We start from the raw sequence: 20,160 nt of genomic DNA on the forward strand, positions 1-20,160 counted from the left end.
AGCCACCAAAGCAATGAGACGCTGCGCTGGGCGCCAATGCTGTCGTTTATTGCGCGGAATGGGGTTGTGGGTTAATGGGGCGTGGGGGCCACTGCTGCCTCGGCTCGTCAGTACATTCATGGCGACGGCGGGGACCCAGCCTCACCCCCACGCCGGCTTGGCCGTGAAGCCCGCCCCTGGGTGCCCGAGGGAGGTCACCACGGAAGCATGGGCAGGGGCGGGCTGGTTATTGCGTGAGCTTGCCAGGGGCAGCGGGAAGCCGGCGGGCCGAGTATTGCACTTGATCCATTTCTTCCTTGACGGCCACCGCACATGCGGGGCACAGCCAGGTCCTCGGCCAGGGCCGCCCCGTCCCCGTCCCAGGTTGGGGCTGAGGCACCGAGGTGATCGCACCCCTCGCTCTCCCGTGCGGCCGCCGCTGGGGCAGGGGCGATGGGGGTGGGCGCAGGGCGATGGGGGGGACAGCCGGGCGCAGGGCCGCCCACCTCCTAAGCTACCTACGTCCCTCTATGGCTTCTGCACGGGCACGGGCGGGCGGCGCGAGGCATGGCTTTGGTGTGGATGACTGCCCCGCCCGGCCCGCGGGGCGGCGCTCAAGGGTCACAAGTTGGAAGAGAGGCGCGAGCGCGCAGAGTCCAGTGGGTCGAGGCCACTGGCAGTGCCCGGCGAGGCTGAGTCCCTGCGGTCCGGACTGGGCGCGGCGGTCCGGGCGGTGGGTGCGGGTCCCAGGCGCGGCGTGGAGCTGCTGGCCGGGCGCGCAGAGGCCGCGGGACTGGGCGCGGGCGCGCCGTGGGGCAGCGAGGGCTGCGAGGCGGACAGTGGGCGCGAGGCGCGGCTCAGGCGACGTGCGGGCAATGCGGGCCCCACACGCGTTGCCGGAGAGCCAGGCACCCCGTAGGGTGAGGTCCGCGGTGCCCGAGGGCTCGAGGGTGCAGCAGGGGGACTTGCTGCCGGTGGCCCTGGCGAGGCTGCAGGAGGCAGTGGCCCTGGGGGCGCGCGGCGCACGAGGCGTGGGGAGCCTAGCGCCAGGGGCCCCACGAGCGGGCGGGCCACCTGCGGGCAGAAGCTCATGGCCACAGCCTGCTGCAGGGTGGCGATGGCCGACGTGACCTGCGGTGGTGGCGGTGGTGGGAAGAGCCCCACACGCTGGCCAAGCTCTGCCTGCTGCACCATCTCACGGTCGTATTTGACAATCTCCTGGATGATGGCATTCTCCTGGTTGTTAAACACACCCGAGCTGAGATCATGCTGGACCTTGTGCAGCAAGATGGAGTTCTTCTTGCCTGCGGGGAAGGGGGTTAGGGAGACCGTCAGCGCTAGCCCAGCGCCTGTCTACCTAGTAAGCACTGGTGCAGCACCTACTGTGTACAGGCAGCTCACACTGCGTGCAGCAGGCCCGTTCTCGTGCCTGCTGTATACACTGTATACATCTGTAAGTGGAGCCCCTGCCCTGTGCAGGAATATGCCCTCCGACCCAACCTGCCCCACTGGATTTGAGCCAGAGTCTTCACATCTGCTCTCTCCGTCCTGTCATTAGCAAGGCCCCCCACTCCCTGCCCCACAGGCCTCACACAGGCCTCCCGTCTCCTTTCAGACGTTACCCCATAAACCTAGACTAGTCCACGCCCTGGTCTATTGAGCCTGAGCTGTTCTCACCAGGCCCCGGGATCCGGCCCTCCTCACCTCTGCCCTCCAGACCTTCCTTCTCACCCCAGGCTATGCATGCCGCGCTCACTCCGAGAAGACACCTCCCCCTGTGTCCTCTGGACACACGCTATGCCACGCCTCCAGCCCGCCTGCCATCCCTCTGGGACAGCCCGGCCGCAGCTCACCAATGCGGTCCAGGCGGTCAATGGCCACCGTCTCAAAGGCACGCCGCATCATGGGGTACTCCTCCAGCACCTCGTTGAAATTGTCCACACTCAGTGAGTAGAGGCGACAGTAGGTGTCGGCCCGCACACTAGCCGTGCGCCGGCCCCTCGTGAGCAGGCAGATTTCTGAAAATAAGGGTGAGGCCTCAGCAGCCAAATCAAACCACCGCCTGCCCAGCAGGCGCTCAAAGCTCACCCTCCCGGGACCTCCTCCCCACCCTCATCCCGGCCACCGCCCTGTCCCATTCAGATCTCAGCCTCGCCGCAGGACGCTCACCCCCAAAATAGGAGCCGTCCGACAGCTTCATCTCCTTGTTACCCTTGGTGAGCACGCTCACCACGCCGTGCTGGATGAAGTACATCTTCTTCCCGATGGTCCCCTCTCGGATGATGTAATCCCCAGGCTGGAAGACCTCAAACTTGAGCTTTGTCAGCATGGCTGTGACGAAGTTGGGGTCTGCGTTGGCAAACAGTGGCATGGAAGCCACCAGCTTCCGGCAGTTGAAGTTCACAATCTCCTGTGGGGGAAGGGAGGAGGCTAAGCGCCCGGCTTGCTCAGTCAGCCTCACTCCTCTGGGCTGCTCGGTGCCCCGGCCCCTGTCTAACTTCTGGAGGCAGGAGATGAGCTTAAGGAATACAGGAAGGTCCCTTCGTCCCCATGCCACCATAGGGTGAGTGACACTGGACTGGAGAAAGCCGTTATAGCTAAAGAGAAAGTGACAGGACCACAAAGAAATACTCCCATGCAAAACTCATCAGCAGGAGGATCAGGCGTTCAAGGTCACCCTCACCACCTATACAGTGACAGTCTAGGACATCCTGAGCTACATGAGCTCCTGTCTCATCACAAAACACTTCTAAAGAGAAAGAAGGCCGCTCTGCACACTTCCTCGGGCTCCGGGGTATCCTTTCTCTCTTTGCTACATTTACCCAAAGTCATTCCCAGCTGCCATGCATCCTGCTTGTGTTTTCTGAACAGCTGCATCTAGTCAAGGTCACCGCCAAGAGCACAGGCAAAACCCAACAGGAAACCTGTGGAGAATGTGGCCAGCCTCCCTGACTCACTACAGGGCTGTGAGCTCAGGCCCTCCCAAGGAGGAGGGAGTGGTAAGGATGGACACACCAAAAAATCATCATCCAAGCCGGGCCAGGGGGCTGAGAGGCTGAGGCAGGAGAGCTGCCATGATTCTGAGGTCACCCTGTACTGTAGTGTGAAATTTGTCTCAAAAATGGGAAAGAATGGTTGGAGAGAGGGTTCCTCTTCCAGAGGAACTGGTTTCACTTCCCAGCAGCTGCACGGCTGATTTCAGCTGGAGTCTGCCAACTCCAATCCCAGGGAATCCGATGCCCTCTTCTGGCCGCTGCTGGCACTGCATGCACGTCGGGCACAGACAAACAGGCAAAAAATTTGAAATTGTTTTAAAAAGAAATGTTTCCTTTGGGCTGGTGATAAAGTTACAGAGTTGGAGAGGTATGCCTCTCCTACAAACCTGTGTACTTCATGTATTGAAGGCCCGTGGGCTATGTTCTCTACAGAGGGACATCGAATTCTTGAGTATCTCCAAGGCCATTAACCAAAGGCTGCCAACTGGGATGTCCCCACACAGCCCTGGGCCCCAAGCCCTGAGCCCCCAAGGCCCTGCACAGGTGCCTGGGCCCATGGCCTGGGACCGAGACACCACGCCCTGGGCTTGAGCCCACCTGTGCCCCACTCAGCCCTGAGCACCAGCCACACCTCCTCGGCAAGACTGGGGCCAAGGGGGAGCCCCAGAACCTGTGAATGGGACTGTGGTTGGAAACGAATTACACAGATGCACTTTGTGAGGCACGCAAGCATCCTCAAGGCATGTTAAAAAGCCAACACACACACACACACATATGCATACACATACATATGTATACACATGCACACATGTGCACACGCATGCACGCACACACACATGCATATACGTGCATGCACATACACATGCATGCACATACACATACACATGTATACACACGCACACACATGCACATATGCATGTACACACAGGTATATACATGCACACGCACATGCACACACACGCACACATGTGCATGCACACACATATACAGACATACATGCACACACACACACGCATGCACACATACAAACATGCACACACATGTACACACACACACACAAACACACACGTCAAGTGAAATCTTAAAGGGAGGCTGGAAAGACAATTCAGTAGAGCTTTGGCTGTTCATCCAGAGGATCTAAGTTCAATTCCCCGCACCCACATAGGGGTTCACAACAGTCTGTGACTCCAGATTCGGGGGGGGGGGGGATGTCCAATATTCTCTTCTGGCCTATACAGGTACCATGTTCATGTATGGTACACAGACACACATGCACGCAAAGCATCCACACACATGAAATCAGTAAGGGCCCTCTCCAAGGGTCTTCTTGGGGGGAGCATGGCCGCACAGATGTGTGTCTCGTGACCTGCACTCAGGAGACTGCAGCCTCACGTCGGAAGCTGGCAGGGGAGCAGGTGACAGCCAGGGAGACACGCCCTGGAGCACCCACAGCTGGGTTAGACCCGTGGGCCAGACCTCATGCCATGGGTCCCACACGCCCCACCCGCTTGTCCACAGACCCTGCTGCAGTTGCCTGTGCAGCATGCCGGGGTGGGGCTGAGACTCCCCGGTCCTGTGGCCACCTCACCTCACGCAGTGGCCCGTTGAGTTCCCCAAGGATGCTGTCTTCGTCAAACATCTTCCCCTGGTACCGGTGCTCATAGTAATCGTGGATCTTCTGGCGGAAGTCAGCGGGCAGTTTGTGGAAGGACATGTACTGCTCTACTTGCTTGTACTGCAGGGGGAGGAATGGATCAGGGTTCAGCCCAGAGACGGGCCCCGCCCGATGCCACCCCGCCCGGGGACACACTCCTCTGCACGGCCTGGCCCAGAAAGACGCCAAGCCCCGCCACGCTAAGGACAAATGGTATGCTTTGTTTTGAGACATGGTTTCATGTAGCCCTGGCTGGCTTCAAATTAGCCAAGGATAGCCTTAAACTTCTGATCTTGCCTCTCTGCCTCTCAGGTGCTGGATGACAGACATGTGCCACCACAAAAGGTTTGTGATGCTAGACTGAAATCCGGGTCTTCAATCCCAGCACTTGGGAGGCAGAGGCAGGCGGATTTCTGAGTTTGAGGCCAGCCTGGTCTACAGAGTGAGTTCCAGGACAGCCAGGGCTACACAGAGAAACCCTGTCTCAAAAAAAAAAAAAAAAATCCAGGTCTTCATGGCCAGCACTGCAGTCACTCAGCCCCCAGCACTGCAGTCACTCAGCCCCCAGCACTGCAGTCACTCAGCTCCCAGCACTGCAGTCACTCAGCCCCCAGCACTGCAGCCACTCAGCCCCCAGCACTGCAGTCACTCACTCAGCCCCCAGCACTGCAGTCACTCAGCCCCCAGCACTGCAGTCACTCAGTCCCCAGCACTGCAGCCACTCAGCCCCCAGCACTGCAGTCACTCAGCCCCTAGCACTGCAGCCACTCAGCCCCCAGCACTGCAGTCACTCAGCCCCCAGCACTGCAGTCACTCAGCCCCCAGCACTGCAGCCACTCAGCCCCCAGCACTGCAGTCACTCAGCCCCCAGCACTGCAGTCACTCAGTCCCCAGCACTGCAGTCACTCAGCCCCCAGCACTGTAGCCACTCAGCCCCCTCCCCAGTCCTCATGTTTTGTTTTATTGGGTGTGGTAGGGTCTCACTCTAGCTCAGGCTGACCTGGTATTGGAACTCAGCTTTCCAAGTGCCTGACACACCATGCCCAGCTGACAGAACATATTTATGTTTAAACCTGAGTCTAGGTTAGATAAAGCCGTGCACACCTTGAACCCCATCACTAAACAGGAGCATTGGGAGTTCAAGGTCAGCCTCTGTTGTAGAATGAGTTAGAGGCCATTCTAGGCTATGCAATACCACGTCTATTAAAACGTGTATCATGAGTCAGGCTGAGGCGGCGCACGCCTTTAATCCCAGCACTCAGGAGGCAGAGGCAGGTGGATCTTTCTGAGTTCAAAGACAGCCTGGTTTACAGAGTGTGTTCCAGGACAGCCAGGGCTACACAGAGAAACCCTGTCTTGAAAAGAAAAAGTGTCTTCTGTGAGCGCCTTGGGTGTCCGGCTCATGTTTCTGAGACTCGGCTATATTTAGTGCCAGCATCACTGTGTACATTGACTTTCATCCACAGCCCTGCCCCTGGGACCTGGGGACCGACACCGAGCCAGCCCCTCCCCATCCCATCGGGGCGTGGGTGCCAGGCGGTCCCCAGCACAGTACCCCAGGGCTGCCCCAGCCCCAGCTGCCCTTATCTCAGCGGACCCCGTGACGGCGGGTGGGTGGCAGCACCAGCTCATGTTTGGGTGAGACGGAGGCTTCCGGACGGGGGCCTGGCGCAGAGCCCGGCTGACCGGGCTGGCACTGATGGGGGCGGGGAACTGAGCCCCGCTGCAGAGAGCCAGGGGCAGGCGCCGAAGCCAAGGTTCCTGCCCTTTCGGCTGCCGCGTGGCCCGGAGCAGCTGCCTTTGTCCCGAGTCCCGAGGATGGACTCCTTGTGCCGAAGACAATGGAAATGGCTGCCAGCTCTGCCCTCTCCAGAGGGTCACCCTGCCTCCCAACCACCCCACGACACTGACGCCCGAGAACACTCAGAGCTGCACCCCAGACACTGCCCACAGGTTCCTCCCCTCCTGGGTCCTCCCTTTGACTCCGTCCCGAGCTCTCACGGGAGCCCTCAGAGCCAGGGGCCGCCTCCCCCTCTGACCTTCTCCTGGTACTGTCGCCGTGACGAGTCGAGCGACTGGATGAGCGCCGTGGCGTGCCCGATGAACATGGCGTAGCAGGTGGCGCCGACGATCATGCTGAGCATGGTGAGCCAGATGTCCGTCATGCTCTCGGGCGCCTGGCGGCCGTAGCCGATGCACAGCATGTGGCTCATGGCCTTGAAGAGCGCGAACGAGTAGAGCTCGCTCCACGAGTGGTTCTGCAACGTCAACCGAGATGGTGGGGGGCCGAGGGGTCCCTTGAACCTACCTGCCCGCCCTCCCGCGAGCGAGCACCTGACGGGGGTTAGCGCCCCACCCCATAGTTAGAAGTACCCAAGACCCAAGGCGGCCTCCTGCAAAGGGCACGGGCATTCAGAGGAGGGCAACATCAGGGACGAGCGTGACGCCACCACCCGGAGGGCAGCATTCTGGCCAAGGCAGCGTCGAGGTCAAGAGTGTCCGTTCCAGAGTCCTGGGACACTGGAATAACACCCAAAGGGCAGAGCGGGAGGCCCATCCCTAGACGTCCTCACTTGACCCAGTCAGGAGGGGGATGGGGCACTGGGCCCATGCAGGAAATGGAACCGCTTGTGCGGGCAGTGACTGGACAATGGGCTCCTCAGCCGGGGCAGCTGTGCCAGGCTCCTGGGAAGGGCGCTTTGTGGGTTCTCCCTACCCCGCTTCTGACTCCATTGATGCCTTCCTGCTGTGTCTTGACTGGCACACACCACGTTTCAGTTTGTCCCTGGCCTGGGCGGTGACTCTCCGTGCAGACTGACCCCCACGCTCTCACAGTCCTGACCTCAGGGATGCTAGGCAGGTGCTCGTCCCTGAGCATGTCTTTGCCCCTATTGGGGGACTCTAGTCAGGGACTCTACACCTGAGTCTTGGCCCTGCTCTTTATGGGGGATTCTAGGCAGGGGCCTCATCTCTGACCACGCCCCCAGCCCCTCACTGGGGCAGAGGCTCTATAGCCTCTTTAATTAATTGTCTGTCTTATAGACAAGGGGACAAACAGGTACTTGGAGTTGTTACTGCTTCGGGCTTGTGGAAACAACTGTAACATTTGAAGGTTGTTTTATCTCAAATGTATTTGTATAAAGACAGAAAGGGAAGCTGGTGTGGAGGTGTGCACTTGCCGTCCCAGCACTCTGGAGATGGAGGCAAGATGATCGTGAGTTCAAGGTCATCCTCAGCTACCAAGTGAATGTGAGGCCAGCCTGGGCTACATATGAGGACTACAAACATGAGAGTGACTAACGACGAGATGGCAGAAGACCTGAGTCAGGTTCCCAGAACTCACAGGGTCGTTCACAGCCACCCGGAACTCCGGCTTCAGGGGACCTGATGCCCTCTTGTGGCCTCTGAGGGCACTGCACTCATGTGCACATACCCACACGGACACACATTTAAAAATGACAGCAAATAAACCTAATATGAAATCTTTTAAACACACAAAGGGGGCTGGAGAGAAAGCTCAGTGCTTGTTGCTGTCGGAGAAGACCCCAGTTCAGTTCTCAGCACCCCACATCTATCACTCTAATTCCAGGGGATCGGGCCTCCTGACCACCATGGTGCACACACAAACAAACACATGCGAAAATGAAATAAGTCTAAAATAAAACTTCTTTCTTTCCTTCCTTCCTTTCTTTTTTTCTTCCTCTTCCTCTTTTCCTCCTCTTCTTTCTTCTTCTTTTGGTTTGGTTTTTCAAGACAAGATTTCTTTGTGTAGCCCTGGCTGCCCTGCAACTAGCTCTGTAAACCAGGCTGGCCTAAAATGCAGAGATCTGCCTGCCTCTACTTCCCGAATGCTGGACTTAAAGGCGTATACCACCATGCCCAGGTTTAAAATAAAAAATTTTAAAGTAAAACATTTTGATAGTAATAAGATTGCTGAGTATTATATCTGTGAGCATGGAAAAGTAGCTGCCGAGCTGCCCCAGAAGGCCCGGGGTATGCTGGCCGAGCTGCCCCAGAAGGCCCGGGGTATGCTGGCCGGGCTGCCCCAGAAGGCCCGGGGTATGCTGGCCGGGCTGCCCCAGAAGGCCCGGGGTATGCTGGCCGGGCTGCCCCAGAAGGCCCGGGGTATGCTGGCCGGGCTGCCCCAGAAGGCCCGGGGTATGGTGGCCGGGCTGCCCCAGAAGGCCCGGGGTATGCTGGCAGGCATCGGATACCAAGGCATGTGGACTGAAGGACACCAAGGGGCACTGGCAAATATTGGGCACGGGGCAAGTGCTCACAAGGCGCACTGCCTCTGGGGGTGACTAGGGGGCGCTCGTGGGTCTTTGCGGCCCTTAGAGCCCCTTAGGCAGCACAAGCAGCTACAGGGCACAAGGGCGGATGGGAGCTGCGCTACCCCTGGAGGCCTGCAGGGGGCGCGTGCGAGCGTGCGCTCTGCCAGGGAGCACTCACCACCATGTTGTTGATGGACACCCAGCAGTCGCTGGGGAAGTCTTGCAGCATGGGCACCAGGAACTGCAGGCAGCCGTCCCAGTGGCAGAGCAGTAGCATCATGCTGATCAGGTTACAGATGCGCATCACTGCACTTGCCAGGTCGTAGGTCATGTGGAAAATCTGAGAGGGTGTGTGACCATGAGAGTCCCAGGCCCTCCCCAGCCTCTATCCCAGATCCCAACCGGGCCTGCTGAGTCCTGTGCCCCTGTCTCCAAGGTTAGGGGATGTCTCTGTGACCTTCCTGGATACTTCTGTGTCACCCGTGACCCGTCCGAACGACCTTCCCCATCCTGCCCAAGTCCTGTCCCCACATGCCAGCCCCTCTAAGTTCCTCCCAATGGTTACAGAAGCAGTCAGATTCAGGGATGAGACCCCCCCAAACCCCATAGGAAGAAGTCTGGTAACACTTGGTGAGATTGTCTAAAGGTCTCCCCAAATTCGAGGTTGTTTGTTTTTTCGAGACAGGGTTTCTCTGTGTAGCCCTGGCTGTCCTGGAACTCACTCAGGCTGGCCTTGAACTCAGAAATCTGCCTGCCTCTGCCTGCCAAGTGCTGGGATTACGGGCGTGCGCCACCCCCACCACCACCCCGTATTCCAGTTTAGTTCCTGATGGAGGCCTTAGCCCTGGCTCCTCTCATGGTCCTCAGCCTTGGCCACACCCACAGCCCTAAGCCCCGCCTTGACAGGATCCGCATCCTTGTGGGCCCCACACCAGGGCGCTGTCCCTGTCCCAGCGTCAGCTTTTCTCCCTGTAACTTTGACCCAGCTCCCCCGCAAAGCCCTAGACCTACAGCTCCAGACTGTTTCTTGTGAGGAAGCCCCACGCCCAGAGCTGTGGTGTCCGAGTCTCTCGCGGGCACTCCAAGTCAAAGCTCTGCTCCTAAAGCCATGGCCACACCCACACCGAGGCCCCACCCTCCGATCATTGGCTCCTCCCACAGGATAACTTTGGTCCTACCCAAGCATGAGGTTTCGCGCCCATACCCAAGGCCTCATCTCCAGTCTCCAACATCTCGTGACCATGCTCCTGCCCTGTCCACAGTCAAGGCCCCGCCAACACCCCAAGCCTGGCATTCTCGGACTCTACACCTCTGGTGGCCCTGGCTTCAATTATAGCCCTGATCCTGCCCCATGTAAGGTACCCACGACCACACTGCTGGGGCTCCGCCCACGCTGGGCCCTCTCCCCGCCCCCTCACCTCCTCCCACTGGTGGATGTATCGGATGAGCCGAGACAGCCGCAGCAGCCGCAGCAGACTGAGAATCTTGGTGAAGCGCACGATGCGCAGTGCGCGCGCCGTCTTGTAGACCTCGGAGTCGATCCCCTTTTCCACGATGAGGAAGATGTAGTCCACTGGGATGGAGGACACGAAGTCTACCACGAACCACGTCCGCAGGTACTTTTTCTTTATCTTCTCGGGGTCCAGTATGATCTCCGTGTTGTCCTCAATAACAATGCCGGTGCGGAAGTTTAGCACCAGGTCCATGAGGAAGAAAGTGTCCGAGACCACGTTGAAGACGATCCAGGGCGCCGTGGTCTCGTCCTTGAAGAAGGTGATGCCCACGGGGATGATGATGAGGTTCCCCACCATGAACAACAGCATGGTGAAGTCCCAGTAGAACCTGCAGAGGGCAGGAGACTCAGAGCTCTTGGCTTTGCCATCAGCCGGGCCCTCTTCCTCGCCCCAGGGTGGGTTCTCTATGGGACCCCCTACCTAAGGTGATCTCTTTCTGGGGTCCCAACCCTAAGGTAGGTCTCCAGTACCCCTATGCAGGATGGTCTCTCTGAGACCTCAACCCAAGGTGGTCTCTCTCTCTCTGGGACCCCAGCCCTAAGGGGTCTCTTTCTGGGGCCCCAACCCTAAGGGGTCTTCAGCCTCTGAGACCCCAGATTTTGCTACATGACAAGGACAAGACTTCCTTAAAGCAGCCTCCTGACCCCAGGCAGCCAGGGTCGCTCTCTGACCCACTGCGACCTTGCCTTGAAGGAATTTCCAGACCGCAGAGAAGGCTCAAAATAGACCAAACACTTCACATGACCAAAGAGGGACAGTGTGCCTGGCACACAAGTCTGGCTTTCAGAAAGGATGAAGGGCCTGGGAGATGCGAGGTGGCACCTGCTGGGCACCAGGGGGAGGCTGAGAGCCGGGTGCGGGTACCGGGTCTGGGGTCTGGCTTCTGCCAGCCACGAGCTACAGGGCTCACACCATGGTGAGGCCGCAGCTGGTCACCTCGAGAAACACTTTGGAGAACTAGGTATGATGGAAACAGATGTCATCCCAGCACTTGAGAGGAGGAGGAGGAGGCAGATAGCTCTCTGTGAGTTCAAGGCCAGCCTGGTCTACAGGGAGAATTCCAGGACAGCCAGTGAGAGAGACCCTGTCTCAAATCAAGCAAACAAAGAAAACTGGAGAGGTGTCTCTGCACACCTACACGGTATCAGCCCCCCTTATGTCTCTTGAGATCTGTCACCATGCCCCTGAAATCTGGGGCTTCCCACAGGCACAGGGCCCACTGTTTCTAGAGCATGAAACCTGGGGCACTGGCCGGAACCAGCTCAAAGGAGTGACGTGTCTGCAGCCGGCGCCCCAACGCCTGCCTGTGAGCTGGCTCCTTCTGCTGGCCTGCGCTTCACGGGCACAGTTATAAACACCGTGCCCAGCAGGCAACCAGCACTTCAGAGAACTGAGCTCAAGGAAACAGTCCAAAGAAGAGAGAAAAAAAAATTAAAAAGTGATTTGTACTGGGGAGTTTACAGCAGCTCAGACGGAGAGCCAACGGCTGGCAGCACCCAGTGCCTCTTAGCACAGCTTTGTGCTGGCACCTGCCACACACGAGTGACCGTGGGCAGGCCCTCTGTCTTCAGCCTATACGGGGTGAAGCCCTTTAGTGGGAAGACGCTGGGAATCTATCGCTGTGCAATGCCCCACTCTCGGTGGGGACGAGACCTCCAGAGCTCAGGATAACATCACCTAACCTCGGGAGCAAAATCAAATAACAGATTTAAAGTTTGTGTTTTCTTTTTCAATTATGGATGTGTTTGTTATGTCTGGGAGGTCCTACGCATGTGCAAGGAGTCAGAAGAGGGGGGTCTGATTTCCCCAGGAGCCGGAGGTACAGGAGGGTGGGAGCCAGCTCACCGAGGAGAAAGCTAACCCCACTTCTCTTTGGCAGCATCTCGGCCTCTCCCAGGCTAAATGACCACTTAAGGCCTGGGCATGGATCGAGACAGCGTCAGTGCCTCAGACTGTGACGAGAGGTCCTGTTTGTCAACAGGCCCTCCGAACGGCCGTCTCCAGAATCCGCCGTGGAGTCGAGGCCAACCTTTTCCTGTCTGGACTGAGGACGCCCTCCTTCTCGGTGGAGAAAGAGCCATTGAGCAAAACAATCAAGAAAGAGAAACCAGAGCCGGGTGGTGGCGGCGCACGCCAGTAATCCCAGCACTCGGGAGGCAGACGCAGGCAGATCTCTGAGTTCAAGGCCAGCCTGGTCTACAGAGTGAGTTCCAGGGCAGCCAGGGCTACACAGAGAAACCCTGTCTCGAAAAACCAAAAAAAAAAAAAAAAAAAGAAAGAAAGAAAGAAAGAAAGAAAGAAAGAAAGAAAGAAAGAAAGAAAGAAAGAAAGAAAGAAAAGAAAGAAAAAGAAGGAGCAACCAGGACTGGAGAGATGGCTCAGTGGCTAAGAGCACCAGCTGCTCTTCCAAAGGTCCTGAGTTCAAATCCCAGCAACCACACGGTGGCTCACAACCATCTGTAATGGGATCGGACACCGTCTTCTGGTGTGTCTGAAGACAGCTACAGTGTACTCACATATAATGAATAAATAAATCTTAAAAAAAAAAAAAAAGAAAGAGCAAGCAAAGGTCAACAGAGACTAGAAACCGCCATTGGTGGAGACAGCAGCCACCTATGGCGGTAGGGAGCTAGAAATTATTAAGGGGGATCTAGAAACCACTGGGGGACCTAGAAACCACTGGGGGTGGGGCTTTCAATGGCGATGGGAAGGAGGCTTAGAAAGGATCTGAGAGACCTAGAATCAACTGAAGACCTCCAGCAGGCCTCTCTTTCTAGGCCGCAGCCTTCCCTGAGCTTCTCTTCCCTTCCTGGGGTAGTCGGGGCCAGGCAGACTTCCCACTGAGGCCCTGGACTTGCCCAGAGGGAAGTGGAGCCCAGGACTCAGCCTGGCCTGTTCTCTGCCCACAGCCACCCTGTCGGGGAACCTCCCTTAGTGGCAAGTTTGAGGTGAGCACAGGCTATGTGAGGCATCCTTAGCTACATAGTGAGTTCGAGGCCAACATAGGCTACCTGCGCCTCTGTCTCAAACACAACAAATAAATTCCCCAATAAACAACAATGAGTCCTGATGACTGCCTAATTCTGTGAGGTCTCTCGGCACCATGCTGTGGACCCAGCTCAGGGGTCAGAGGGCAGATTCGCTGGGAGACAAGAGAAGAAATCTCCCTTGCTGACTCTCAGTCTGAGCCCCCTCCCACCCGTAGGTGGGTTCTGGATAGCTCTCACCAAAAGAACCTTGCTCCCGTTCAGCTGTGCGGCTGTTGTCAGCTCTGAGGCCCACGGATAACACAGAAAATGGCCCCACCATTCTTAGCTGGACTCCTCTGGGATGGGTCACAGCCCCCCCCCCAACTCAGAGCAGCTGGGACCCTAGGAGCCAACAGTTGAACTCTCAAAGCCACAGTCAGGCCTCGACAGACCGACAAGGGCAGCCGCATCTTCCAAGCAGATCCGAGATGTGGCCCAAAGCCTTCTGGGGTCAAGGCCGGGTGGATTAGAGGCCGGAGGTCAGAGGTTACAGGCCAGGCTCAGACAGAGGACCAGGGCCTGAGCCCACTGAGTCCTCACAGCAGGTGTCAGCGTTAGGGTTGCAAACCCTGGTGTGAAGACAACTGCTGTCCCAGGTGCAGACCTGTGTAAAGGTTCACTGTACACCAAGCACCAGGGACATGCAGTGACCAGGAAATGCAGATGGCCACACACGTACTGCCCCCAGTGCCCAACTCCTATGGGAGTTGGTTGAGGACAAAATGTCCATCACGTGGGGTGGGGTTTGTGCTGGACGGCGGGGTGAGGGAGACGGGCCTGGGTGCAGTGTTCGCGGACGCTGCTTGGAGGAGGTGGTATTCAAGAGCTGATGGTGTCGGGGAGAGGCGGGGCATCTGACACTGTACTTGAGTGTACATCGAAGGCAGAATAGTCCAGGCCAAGGAAAGGGGTCCCACGGGAAACCCTGAAGTGATGGCCTTGGGGTGCAGGTCCTAAGAAATGGGGGGCTCTGCCCATCCTGCTCTCAAGCCCTCCCCAGAGACTGCTTTCATGGCGTTGAGAGCCTCAGGTCCCAACACTCCCACCGGAGAAGCAGATGCATGCCCAAAGTCCACATTCTCCCTGATAATGTGATTTATTCTAGGGCCTTGATATAGGGCACATTTACATGCAGGACCCAATATCCTGACCTCACACTGACCCCTGGCCAGATATCGAGTGGGGGTGGAGGAGGAGGCGGCAGGCTCAGGACCAGCATGCACAGGTCTGGGCTGGGTCTGTCGGCTCCTGAGGCCGTTAGGTTCTCTCCTCTCTCTTCCCCGGAGATCACTGCTTCCCAGGACACTTTCCCCCAACAACCCTCAAACCTGCTTCTGCATGAAGGCCTATAGAACCTTCTCAGGACCAGGGCTGATGCTCAGAAGAAGCAGGGAAAACTGGGTGAGGCGGTGACTGTCTGTGATCCTAGCACTTGGGAGGATGAAGCAGGAGGATTGTCTTAAGTGGGAGAGGTCAGCCTGGGCTACAGAATGAGGTCCCAAGTTGGGACGTCAGCGGGTAGCACACTCCCCTAACAGGGGCAAAAGCTGGGTCACGATCCCAGCATCACAGAAACCGCGCTTGGTGGGTCATTCCTGTTGCCCTAGCACTCAGGAGGATCAGGAGTCCAAGGCCCTCAACCCCCACTATAGTGAGTTTAGGACAAACCTGAGTTTGGAGACCCACGATCACCCCCCATTTTTTAAAGGAAAAATAAAAACAACTTGGGAACAATGAGATATCTGACTGAATAAAAATGTCCGCTAGTGAACCCGACGACTCCTAGGACCCAGGAGGTAGGGGAGAGCTGACTCTGTGCCCTGAGACATAGACGCTGTGGTGCCCCCAGACACAACCCGTAAACGGAATAAAGACTGAAATGCTGATCATTCTTAGCTGTCTGAGCACCACTGGAACAGAGTTCTAACAATCAAGCAAGAGGGTAGGAGATCCTTCCAGACACATCAGACACCTGTCCCTGTCCCCCACACCACAACCTCCTCGAATCCTGAGAAGTTGAGGCAGAGAGCCTAAAGCGCTCCCCAGGCCCCCTGAGTCCTAGGGGACCGACCTTAGGACAGAATTCTGCTAAGAACCTGGCTCCTCTAGGTCCCTGCGGACTGCATGCTGCAGGCAACCGATCCCCAAGGGCCCTGACATCCCACAGCCCTGCCTCCCTTGGTGCCAATGGCTCCTCCCCCTCCTGCTAGGCAGGGAGGGCCAGTACCTAGTCACCAACCAACAAAGTCCCATCCGGATGTCAGGCATGCCAGCCAAGTCACAGGACTGAGCCACGGGGAACCAAGTGAGAGCCAACTCAGGGAGCTGCTCAGGCCCTGGTGGGGACGAAAGGTCCCTGCCCACTACTCTGTATAAAGAATTTAAAGATGTACATATTACGTACATATATATTGCCCACCTGAGGCATAATAACGTCTGAATGGCTTTTCCCACCCTCAGGATAGGATCTTCTTCCTCTTTTTCTGTTCAGCTCAGGTGGAGCACACCTGTTAGCCCAGCTACTCAGGAAACTGAGGCAGGAGGATGCTCAGTTTGAGGCCACTGAGCAACTTAGCGAAACCCTGTCTCAGAACAGAAAGTAGGAAACGTGCTGAGGGTGTGCGGGGCTCATCAGAAGAGGGCTAGCCTGGGACGAAGCCCAGGCTAGCCCAAACCAGTCGATCCATGTCTCAGTCAACACACTCTGTGTTTCCAACCACCCCTAGGAGGCTCTGGAGACCATCTTGGTCCACATTTAATCAGAAAGTTCTCGAAGGGGCACAAGTCCCCAGACATGAGAGAGGAATGGCCTCACTGTCTCGAACTCCAGGTACACCCTGGCTCCCCTTCTGTTTGCTCTGGTTTTCCAGGCAAGACTCTCAGCCTGTGAGCCCCTCCACAGTGCAGGGTCTAAGAAGCCACGGCATGCACAGGGTCCCCCCGGACATCTGCACCCACAAGGCCCCAAGGAGCTCAATTTCTTCTCAAAGCCTCCCAGTCCTGTGCACGTTCAAACCAGTCACACATCGCCACTGTAGGCAAGAACCCGAACTTAAATGTGGCCTTATGCCCCCCACCTGTCACCTGGGCATAAGGGTGACACTGCGTAGGAGGGTAGCCAGCAGCCCCACAGCCTGCCCCACCCTAGATGCCTTTCTCTGGCTGGCTGGCACTTGGCTCCATTCACGTAGGTCAGCTAGGACGTCTTGGCAAGCCCGCCTCTCTTCCTGGGTCATTCACAGGTGGGAACAGAGCAGGGTCCAAGTTCCCAAGCCTGGAAGTCTGTAGGGCAATGCTGAGCCTGGCACTCAGACGAAGGTGTGAGAGAACAACTCCTGTTGGTCCTAACCCCTGGGCATCTTCCCCACACCTAGGTTCTTGGAGGTGGCATTCTGGTCTCAGGGGGGTTGTTCATGGGCCCCTGTTTGCTCAATTATCAAGCACTGGAGAAGGGACAAGCAGGAGCCGCCCCAGGGGCTGTAGCTGTCCGTGGTCCTGAAACTTCAAGCTTCAGATTTCCGGAATAGGGGAGCATCCTGTCTTCAAATCTGCACCCTGTCACCGCAGATAGGGACATTAGCCCGCATCCCCTGCACGCAGCTCTCCCTACGGCCCGCGAGTGTACACCCACCCGGGACATACGCGCGCACGCAGCCAGCATCCCAACAGGTACTTCTAGAGACCCACCAGCCACACCCCTACGGACACGCCTCCCCTTGATCCGCGGACACACGTCCGCCCAGGACCCTCTCTGGCTTCACATCACAAGCTCGCCCGGAAAGGAGAGACAGACGCAAACACTCGGGTCATGGCCCTACGCCAGCTCCTATCGCTGCACGCAGCAGCCAACTCAGGCCATGTCCATAGCCACACACCCGGGATGTGTGGGGACTCGGAACGCGCCCGCCTCGGGCGCAAGCGGAGACCGTGGGAACGCGCGGCGCCCGCTTAATAACCCCCTCCCCGAGGCCTCCCATGCGCCCTTCCTTCTTCCTTCCTTCCTTCCCTTCTTTTCCTTCCTCCTTTTTCTTCCTTTCTCCTATCCATCCTTCCACCCTCATTTCTGCTCCGCGGCCTACGGGCGCCCACGTTCCCCTCTATTCGTCCTCTCCATCCCTATGCGCTCAGACCCTGGCTCTGAGGCCGCGGCTCTCGCCCACTGAAACCAGGGCGCGCAAGAGGGGGAGCGCCAGGGACCCCCTCACTCCAGGCCTCCAACAGGGCGGAGCCTCTGCACACCAGGGTCCCTCGGGGGCGGGTCCGGGTCGCGCCCGAGGTCACCGCGAGAGTACTACCCCCCATCCTCGGCCGGGTGCCTCGAACTGCCACCACCCCGAGGTCACCATCCGGGACGTGGCGCCCCGCCCTCTCCCGGGCGCGCCAAGGACGGGCCCCTCCCGGAGGCGGCACCTGAAGTCGCTGTAGGGGTGGATGATCCAGGCCCCCGCCGACTTCACGCGTTCCTGCTCGCGCTCTACGGCCTTCTGGCTGCCGAACATCCGCAGGGAGAACTTGTTGACGCCGGGCTGCAGGAGCGCCCCGAATTGGCGCTGCAGGAAGCTAGCCTGGCTGCCGCGCGGCTCACCCGCCGGGCCCGCCTCCTCGCTGCCCGCCTCCTCGGCCGCCGCGGGCCCCGAGGCCGCCCCGCGGCATGAGAACGAAACCTTGGGCCCGCGCGCGGGGCCCTCGGGGCTGCACTGCGGCTCCCCGCGCCCGCACTCGCCATTCGCGCCGCCCTTGGCCGCGCCAGGGGTGCAGGAGCTGTCGCGGCTGCAGAGCCGGGCGCGCGGGCCGGGCTCGTCCGCCGACTCCGGGTGCGAGGGGGTCGTGGGGTTCGGGGGTGGCGCGGGTGGTGGCTGAGGCTGAGGGGGCGCGGGCGGCGGCGGCGGTGGCGGCGGCCCCGGCGCTGGGGTCGCGCCCGGACTATCGCCGGGCCGCCCGCCGCCCCCGCGCGCATCCATGGCGAGGCGGCGCTGGGCAGTGCGGAGCGGAGCGGCCGCCGCCGCCGCCGGCCGAGCCCGAGGGAGGGCGGAGCCGGGGGTGGAGCCTCTGCTCGCGGGGGAGGGGCGGGGGCGGGAGCCCCGCCTCCACCTGAGCCACCCCCACCCCACACAGGGATGGATGGGGAAACTGAGGCTCCAGCCAGCAGGCAGGCTCAAGGTCAGTCAGCCCCTCGAGACCTTGGAGATGCGCTCAGGCTTGGTTCCCCAGGGGAAACTGAGGCCAAGGACGAACCCAAGGTCACAGCAAAGCAGCCGGCGGGCCCCTGCTTTGGCGCACGATGCAGACCATGCCCTGGTCTGCTCTGTGGTTCCTCCGCGGTCTCGAGGACACCGCGGGAGGGGGAACCGCCGACGTTCACCCCGCGGGTGCCAACCCCTTTCCCGGTTCAAGGTGGCAGATTCCATAATAAATTCCGAAGGCCACCATATCTCTGTCTCTTTCACTGCCTTCAAGGCAGAAACCTACGAATATTTGTGGAGAGGGCTGAGATCATTCTGGGTTCTTATCTCAGCCCATCTCCAAGTCCCGCTTGTGGGGAAACTGAGGCACGGTCAGGCAACAAAAACAGTAGATAGAACCTCCTGTGGCTTCTGGCGACTTCAACCTCCAAAGGTGCCTTTCAACATAGTGAGGATCCCAGGTTTGGTAGTCCTTAGAGGTCTCCAGGAGCCCCTGGTGCAACTTCTGCCCCTGTACACACACCCGCCCCCTACCCCCTTGCCCCTTTGACTCCAGCATCAGTGGCATTCCACACTTCACCCCAGTTCCTGGGAGACATTGGCTCCTGGAGGTCCTAAGGCTGTGGCCTAAGGTTATGTGGTGAGACTGGAGCCAGGTGACATTAGCTCTGCCTCTAGATGCCAACTCTTCTTCACCAAAGAGTGGAGAGGACTTTATGGAAGGCAGTTAGGGGGAAGGGAGGTAATACAGGGGAAGGATAGCTGGGAACTGGTGGGAAGACAATTCTCATGCAGGGGACTCTTGGGACGTTCTTCTGTCCCTTCTGGGCATCCTTAGATGTTCCTGACACACAGAACACATGCGCCCTTATTCCCTTGGACTAACCTAAGTCACCCTTAAATCCTTCTGACTCTCCTGGTTGCTCCTGGATCCCCTGTAGACCCCTTTAGATCTTCCGGGCCCCTCTTAACTTCTCTTGGACTCTTCTGGCCCTTTATGGGTCATCAAGGTCCCTACCGCCTTCACAGTTTCTGGCCTGACCGTATATTGAATTAGCTATACCAAATTGGTTAGTGTCACAAGAATGGGCTCTGACTCCTGCCTGCTTACAGATGTCCCCTGGAGTCGGACGTGCCATGCCAGCTGCGCGTCCTTGTCTGACACAGATGGGCTGCCCCGACCCTGGGGAACTCCGGAGCTGCCCCTGGCACCCCCCTGGCCTCCGCTTTTGAACATCGCAGTTGACAGTGCCAGACTGTGCTCTGCCCCAGGGCACATGCCTGTTCCAGATGAAGGGGGATCTTTTATGTTCACCCCGGGAGGATGTCAGCTGGGCAGGTCGCCAGAGCCCCAGGACTTGTAGTTGAGTGCAGAGGAGAAGGAGGCAGCATGGCGACTGGCTGTCAGAGGACCGCCATGCCAGGAGACCTCTCTGCCAGTCCAGGGGTCACAAAGGATGCTAGAACACAGAGATCTTGACCGGTGTCTGCAGCTGGGGATCTTGTGGTGCTACTGTGAGCCAGGTGTTTT

At 58.4% G+C, this 20,160-nt stretch overlaps 1 protein-coding gene across 1 annotated transcript; it reads right to left on the bottom strand.

Moving 5' to 3' along the window:
* Positions 1-10: 10 nt before the first annotated feature.
* Positions 11-18,442, bottom strand: Hcn2 (hyperpolarization activated cyclic nucleotide gated potassium and sodium channel 2). Its single transcript, XM_052165324.1, has 8 exons — positions 17,857-18,442; positions 10,322-10,745; positions 9,082-9,243; positions 6,669-6,887; positions 4,564-4,710; positions 2,149-2,389; positions 1,833-1,997; positions 11-1,283 (listed from the first exon to the last, which is right to left on the bottom strand). Exons 1-8 carry the CDS (start codon positions 18,405-18,407, stop codon positions 601-603), a joined length of 2,592 nt encoding a protein of 863 aa, XP_052021284.1. The 5' UTR covers positions 18,408-18,442; the 3' UTR covers positions 11-600.
* Between the last annotated feature and the right edge of the window lie 1,718 nt (positions 18,443-20,160).

This window comes from Apodemus sylvaticus, chromosome 20, assembly GCF_947179515.1.
Source record: "Apodemus sylvaticus chromosome 20, mApoSyl1.1, whole genome shotgun sequence".
NCBI lineage: Eukaryota > Metazoa > Chordata > Mammalia > Rodentia > Muridae > Apodemus > Apodemus sylvaticus.

What these genes read in the sequence shown, in the direction of transcription:
- Hcn2 (XM_052165324.1), bottom strand. Translation starts at nt 18,407, where the DNA reads ATGGATGCGCGCGGGGGCGGCGGGCGGCCCGGCGATAGTCCGGGCGCG. An exon ending in TCAACGGGCCACTGCGTGAG is followed by an intron (nt 2,390 to 4,563) that starts GTGAGGTGGCCA and finishes CTTCCCCCACAG; the next exon opens with GAGATTGTGAACTTCAACTG. An exon ending in GGACGGCTCCTATTTTGGGG is followed by an intron (nt 1,998 to 2,148) that starts GTGAGCGTCCTG and finishes CCTTATTTTCAG; the next exon opens with AAATCTGCCTGCTCACGAGG.